At 36.8% G+C, this 7,585-nt stretch overlaps 1 protein-coding gene across 4 annotated transcripts in view; it reads right to left on the bottom strand.

The window, feature by feature from the left end:
- Positions 1 to 63: 63 nt before the first annotated feature.
- Positions 64 to 7,585, bottom strand: part of syde2 (synapse defective 1, Rho GTPase, homolog 2 (C. elegans)) — a 36,949-nt gene continuing 29,427 nt past the window's right edge. For 3 of the 4 annotated variants that reach the window (XM_073875609.1, XM_055187573.2, XM_073875608.1), the window contains exon 7: positions 2,553 to 5,977. In XM_073875609.1, coding sequence (XP_073731710.1) covers positions 5,364 to 5,977 — 614 coding nt within the window. In that variant the 3' untranslated portion in view covers positions 2,553 to 5,363. Of the gene's footprint in view, positions 473 to 2,552; positions 5,978 to 7,585 lie in introns of those variants that run through there. The other variant, XM_073875607.1, reaches the window with a different exon arrangement.

Genomic DNA, 7,585 nt, shown 5'->3' with positions numbered 1-7,585 from the left:
TAACAATCCTGTCCTCTGTTCTTCATTACCCAGAATGCAGTAGAAGTCAAACTTTTCTTGCATTAATCTCTTCCTGCAGAAAACAAAGACTGTTTTGACTCAAATTTTGGCCCTGTTTCAACTCTGATAAAGCTTCTTTTAATCTCCGTCTTTAGCACCGCTACTCTAATAGACACATTGTACAATATTACAACCGTAAACAAGCAACATTTTAGTAACCAATCAGCAGATTTTACATTATAAACATGGGATAATCTTGTGACATCAGCATGATCACCTCTATGAAGTCTTGGCCAATCAAAGGCCATCTCTGCCACTCAGCCAATCAGAAAGCTCACTCTAGATCAAAGCATCCGTGAGACATGACCGGGCCAATCAGATGTCTGAACTGAAGCCAAATGCTGACAGTCTGTATGGATGTTTATCACGGGTGGAGTGTGCAGGTGTTTGATAAAGCTCTTCATCTGTACCGCTGAAGAAATGAGGGATAAACCAACAGACAGACATTTACATACAGTAGTGTACCTGCAGAAGAGAAGAACTCATACACAGACATCTTAAAGGAATATCACACAAACATTACAATTATGTCATCATTTACTCACCATAAAGTTACAAACCTGTATACATTTCTTTGTTCTGATGAACACAAATTAAGATATTTAGAAAAATGTTTGTAACCAAACAGATCTGGGGCACCATTGACTTTTATGGTATAATTATTTCCTATGCAAGTCAATGAGGCCCCTGGTGCCTTGTTTATAGACGTTTCATCGGACGCACATGCGTTGTTGGGTCCGAACTTTACTTCCGGTTTCTGTTTGTTTAATGGTCTGACTAGTTAAACTGAACTGAACTCTTGAACAAATACCTCGTTGAAAATAACAAATGCTTTGGTTTCCTATTTACATTTTGTTTATTTTGCTTGATGTATAAATAAACTACTTTGAAAGGACTTTGTTGTTATTTATTCTTAGCAGAGTTTACAGAAAGTTATGTGTTGACCACGAAAGCCGCTTGTTTATGTTATGTTACTGCTGAACGTCTATAAAATAATAGTGTAGAAAACATCCTAAATTTGATCTTACAATCATTTCTCAAAAGCACACATAAAACAAATGTACGTTTAGAAAACACGTGTATGCCTCACTTTAGACCTGAGATGTATAAATCACAAATGAGCTTGAAATCGTGCACAACAGTTGCAGATTTCCGCCTTTAAACGATGCCTAATTAATGTCGTTGATATTTAAAAATATCAATGTTTAAATGCTTTTCGAGCATCAAGAATGGCTTAAATTTCCAAAAACCTTCAGCAATCAGACAAGCAAAATATGTACATCCACTAAGACACTGATGTGGCGCTAAGCACTTTTCCACATACATTTTTTTTTTAATAAATATGGCCGTGGATTTTTGCGCACGCACATTTTAATATAAAATCTGCTTTATAAATGAAGCCCCATGTGTTTACAAACTAAGTTGTTACAAACCTGTATCAATTTCTTTGTTCTGATGAACACAAATGAGGATATTTAGAAAAAATGCAGATCTGGGGCACCATTGACTTCCATGGTATAATTTTTTCCTACTACGCAAGTCAATGCCGCCCCGCGTTTATAAAATAATGCGTCCTAAAGTTGCTCTTACGGTAATTTCTCAAAAGCACACATAAAACGAATGTACGCATAGAAAACACGTGTATGACATATAAATCACAAATGAGCTTGAAATCGTGCACAGATTTTCACCTTTAAATGATGGCTAATTAATGTCAATGTTTAAATGCTTTTTGAGCATCAAGGATGGCTTCCAAAAACCTTCAGCAATCGGACAAGCAAAAGTGCGTACGTCTGCTCAGACCCTGAAGTGGCGCTAAACACTTTTCCACATTAATATTTTAGTAAATATGTGGATTTTTCAATCTGTGCGTATGCACGCTTTATAAATGAAGCCGCTTGTGTTTAACTAAGTTGTTACAAACCTGTATCAATTTCTTTGTTCTAATGAACACAAATGAAAAAAATGCAGATCTGGGGCACCATTGACTTCCATGGTATAATTTTTTCCTACTACACAAGTCAAAAGCGCCCCAGATCTACTTGCTTGCTTGCAAACATTTTTCTTTGTTTTGAGCAGAACTAAAAAATTTATACAGGTTTGGAACAACTTGACAGAATTTTCGTTTTTGGGTGAATAATGCAGTGGGTTTAATAATGTCTCAAACTGATCAGTCCTAAAAGTTTCTCATTGAATTCTGTTCAATCTATATTCATTTATAATCTCCATATACTTTGTTAACAATTGTCTGTACTACTAATGAATTTAAGAGAACAATCTGAGACAAAGTTTCGCTGATAAAATGCTTTAGAGAAATGACAAACGCTTAAATGTAAAAGTATTTACCTGATACATGAGATAGATGATAATTCTGCAACATAACATAAAATAACACGAGTATATGTTACACATCACCTGCTATCATTACATTAATTTAGGTCATGATGGTTCCAATGAGACATTTCCAAAAAAAAGAGCATTTGAGTCAACAGTAAATGAAACACAAGCTTTAATGTGACCATATATTCTCAATATCAATACAAAGATCAGCTTCAGTCAAACTTCTGCATCAAACAATACTGCAATTTACATGAAGACAGAGGAATGTTTATCATCTTTATATCCCATTTCATTATTACTGACCGTGGATCAGTTCGGTTCAGATCTCTGTATGACAGAGGATATCTGATCCTGAAATAAAGCAGCGCTTCTCAGCCGGCAGGTCACAGGTCTGCTCTTAGAAACAATACTGTGCTGGAGATGTCTGATGTTACTGCAAGTCGTTGACTGACGTGAAGGTCATTTAAAGGTGTGATCGCACTAGACTCAGACAACGAGGAATGATCATCTTTATCCTCTGTTGACATCCAAACAATAACACGCTTGATGAGATGCTGCGTTATTCATTGTGTTTGCAGACGATCATCTTTAAATTCTTAAAGGTGCCGTGAATCAAGGAATTAATTTGAACTTGAGCTTTTGTTATATATGAGGTCATCCTGTAAGATTCAGAACTTAAAGCATCCTCTTTACTGAAATATCGTTATTGACACCAAGCCCAGAAAACGTCAGGTTATGATGTAGTAATCGGTGAAGTAGTTGCTTCTTCACCCATACGCATCGTCATTTATGTGTATGAACTTCTTGCGGCTCAAACATATACGGGTTAATCCCTTCGGCTACATCGGAAGTTTTCAAAACAATTTCCCACATTACTTATTGCTTTTGATGTTATTGAATGTAAATACCATGCGAACGTCATAAGTAGAGCTCAGACAACAGTATAAAACAATAAAAATGACCAATTCACCACAGACGACTCCGGGCCAGAGCCGCACCAGGGGCCTCATTTATAAAATGCTGTATAGAAACCGATAATTATGATAATTTCTCAAAAGTGCGTATGTGTGATTCATAAAAGAAACATGTGCACAGAAAATCGTGCGCAGGTAGTTTCAAATTTCAAATTTAAAGGTGCAGTGTGTATTTTGTAGAAGGATCTCTTGACAGAAAAGCTAAATAATATACAAAACTATATTATCAGGGGTGTACAAAGACCTTTCATAATGAACCGTTATGTGTTTATTACCTTAGAATGAGACCTTTTTATCTACATACAATGCGGGTCCCCTTACAGGGAAGACGCCATTTTGTGCCACCATTTTTCTACAGAAGCCCTTAACGGACAATTTTTTAACAAGTTGTCTCCGACGATGACATGTTTGTCCGGTGGTGGCTACCGTAGCTTCTCTATGTGTTTCAAAAGCGAGGGGTTAGCAGTGGACTAAGCCGTTGATTGCAATTTGCAACCTCACCACAAGATGCCGCTAAAATTTACACACTGCACCTTTAAACAATGCATAATTAATATCATTGATATACAACAAATCACCTGTCAATGAGCATCAAGGAAAACCCGCAGCAATCAGACAAACAAAAGTGCGTACGTCCACTCAGACCTTGACGTGGCACTAAGCACTTTTTCACGCCAAAGACAGTTTTTATAAATATTGGACTTGGACTTTTGCGCATGCACACTTTACGATCAAATCAGGCACGCTTAATAAACGTGGGCTCTGATCCGGTGCAGATCTGGCTCGAAGTCGTCTGCTGTTTGGGTAGTGACATTTCTTCACTCTTCACAGTCCTAACCAGATTTGTTACCAGTCAAAACATTTCTAATGAACAAGTTAATTGTATTTAACTCAAGATTACTTCTCGAGAGATTTAACAGTCACTGTTGAAGACTAAAGTCTAGATGTCTGAATTAACACAAGACTCAACTTTATATTCACAAAACCGTACCTGTAGATTCACAAACGTGCAGCTGCCACAACATTTGAATTAAAATAACCTCTATCTACACGCATAAATACATCTCACTATAGGAGACACTGAGACCATAAAGCTTTTAACCATGTAACGCTCAAATATTCTGAAAAAAAAAACGCTTATTGTGGTTTATATCATTACATACAGGAAACGAAATATATATAATCTTGATTTTTCTCTGGCTGATCTACAGGCCAAATACTACACTGACGTATATTTAAATATGCACAACATTAAAGTGTCGGCCATCAAAAATACTACATATTTCACTATATTCATACATACATGCGAGTGTTAAATACTGATGCGTTTTGTATTTCCCTGGACTGATATACAAATAAAATGATTCATCGTTTCTGCTACCTGACTTATTCTGAGATACTGGGGATACTTTCATATTAGTTTTATTTCCCCACTTTATTTTTTACATCTCTGCATAACTATAATAAAATATTTAATGTACACATTTCTACAAGCATATTCATATTTAGCTTTGTTTAAGGGGGCGTTGTGTTTCGATCTCACATCAACATCCCAACATCACAGACCAGCAGCAGTTGATGCTCCCTACATTGGGTTTAATAGCAAGTCATATGTAAGATTTTGGGTGTGGACTACAGGTATAAGGTCCTATAAGGTTAAGGGTTAGGTAAAGAGGTACCGGGCCTGGGACGTACCCGTAGTAGGCTTCACACCTGTGTGTACCTGAACTGAATACCCAGCCATGCTTCATGCAGCAGGCATCATCATCATCATAAGTGCATTGGTTTACATCATAGTAATGTTTGTACCTCTGTATTAAATTAGTTCAAACCTCTCGCTGTCATCAGCACCAGTTTAATAAAACTAAAGGCTTTAATGTTCTTCTAATAAGAAGAGAAACAAGATCAACACAGAATCAGAACTGAGGAATGTCTCGTGTATGCACTCCACAGCACTGATGTATTACCACGGTAACCGATGCGGTAAAGTCAGTATCCCATGTTAAGCTTGTTTTTGTTGAGTTCTCTCTCGAGGTTGCCGATGAGCGCGTCGATGCTCTCCTGCAGGTCCCGTAGGTTTACTCTGTTGGTGAGCACCGGGCTGATGTCCTGGATCTTCATGTACGCCTGATACGTGTGATCTTTGGGTCTGTGCTCAATGCCTGTGAGGATTTGATCACAGGGGCTGATGGGAAGAGGCTCCTCCAAGTCCAAATCTTCTCCTTCACTGTCTTCCTGCATCTCTTCATCTCTCTCCGTTCCCTCGTTCGCCTCGGGCGACTCGTCTTCAAGCACCACGTCTCCGGGAACCTTCTGTGGGTCCTCTCGTCCTACAGTCGGAGGATCTTCGCTGGGAACGTCATCGTAGTCGGCGTCGTCGTCCGGGCAGTCCGGTCGGAGGTACGGCTCCCCGCAGCGGCTCCAGTCGCCGGCGTAACGGTTACTGGGACTGTCCAGGCGGCCGGCTCGAGATCGCAGAACTCCCGTCACCTCGGCTTCGGTTAGATTTAAAACCTGCGGCCGTTCCTTTCTTCTTCTCACGGGAGCCACTGGAAACGACTCCACGGGGACAGAAGGTGAAGAATTGCCTGGAGTTTCAACAACTACGAGAGAAATAGTGATGGCTGTTAATACCAGAATATACACAACTTGATTTATAGGGCAATACTCAAAGCATGCAGAAAATAAACAGGAGGTTAAAAAAGATGCAACCTGACTGAACTTCTACTCGGACAAACTCCATAACACCACAAAATCCATCAAGCCGGTTAATGACAAGATAGCATTATATTTAGCTTGCATTTAAAGATTTAATGCTAACAATATGTTGAGATTAAAGGTGTAGATGAGGACACTCAAAGCAGACCAGTTTAATCTGGTCCCGATCTGTCCTCTAAACCGTTGGCTGATTCTAGCTGCTACTATTTTAGTAAGAGTTAACTAGCTATATAAATAAATACTAACTTCACCTTGATTTCTACAAACACACAGATTATTTTAGTTTAGTTAATCACCTGATGTCATCTGGTCAGTCAAAGCTATATGTTTTATGCACAGGTTAAAACACTTTTTAGATAAAGACAGATTAGATGGAATAAATTTGCATAATTTCATTGTATAATTACATTTTTTAAATTTAAGTTGCATTGCAACAATGCACAACTGTGGAAAGTGCAATAGAAATCTATTTGAAACCATGAAACCAATTGTTATTTTTATATAATTGGTGCATTTATTAAATATATTTTATGTTCCTCATATTATTCTGTATAATTCATCAGTAGTTTCTGTAGTCTTTTATCACAATGCAATAAGTTGATCCACCTCTAAAAATATTTAGATAATGTTACCAATCCCACATGTCACTGCGTGACCATTGAATCAATAAAACCCTGAATATCTTATTAAACTCAGATATACTTCACATTACAGAAGTACATTAAGATGCAAATGCTGAATTAAAAAACAAGAGATTATAAAATATAAAAAAAAATATTTTTTTTGTTACTGTGTAACTATCAGCTTTAAAGTTGAGTTACAGTTTAAAGCCAGATATATTTAGCTTAAATAGCAGAATTAGATCATCAGATAACAGAAGATGACAATAATTAGTTTTTAGATAATATATCTTTAATATTTACTATCATAATTTGAAACAATGAATCCATGGTTTGTCAGAAAACATGAAATGGCCACACCATGAACCATAAGAGTACATTTTATTGAGTTGTATACACATCATAAATAAATACAATAAATAGATTTCCCATTAATGTATGTTTTGTTAGGATTGGAAATACAACTATCTGGCATACGAGGTGATCTTCAGAAAATCACTTTTAAAGTTGTCCAAATGTCCTTAGCAACACATATCTCATATATTTACAGTAAGATACTTTCAATAGATCTTTACTTAATATCCAAATGAATCTTGACCCATACAATCTATTGTTGGCTATTGCTAGAAATATACCCACATTTTCAGCTATGGAGTTTCATGATTTAGACAGGTCTGCAATAGTGCAATTCATTGTATTATTTAAATATTTTAATTCAGTGCAAATACTGTAGCCTAAACAATTATGATTAAGATAATTTTATAATTATTTAATTAAACTTATTCAAAAACTTCTGAAGGGGAACAAATGTTAGAATTTTTTTTGTGTTTTCTACTTTTATTTAATTGGGTATTGAGATTACCTGTTGGGTTG

The sequence above is a fragment of the Misgurnus anguillicaudatus genome, chromosome 13, assembly GCF_027580225.2.
Source record: "Misgurnus anguillicaudatus chromosome 13, ASM2758022v2, whole genome shotgun sequence".
Classification (NCBI taxonomy): domain Eukaryota; kingdom Metazoa; phylum Chordata; class Actinopteri; order Cypriniformes; family Cobitidae; genus Misgurnus; species Misgurnus anguillicaudatus.
The sequence above is the reverse complement of the archived record's forward strand: the minus strand, read 5'-3'. Positions and strand labels throughout refer to the sequence as shown.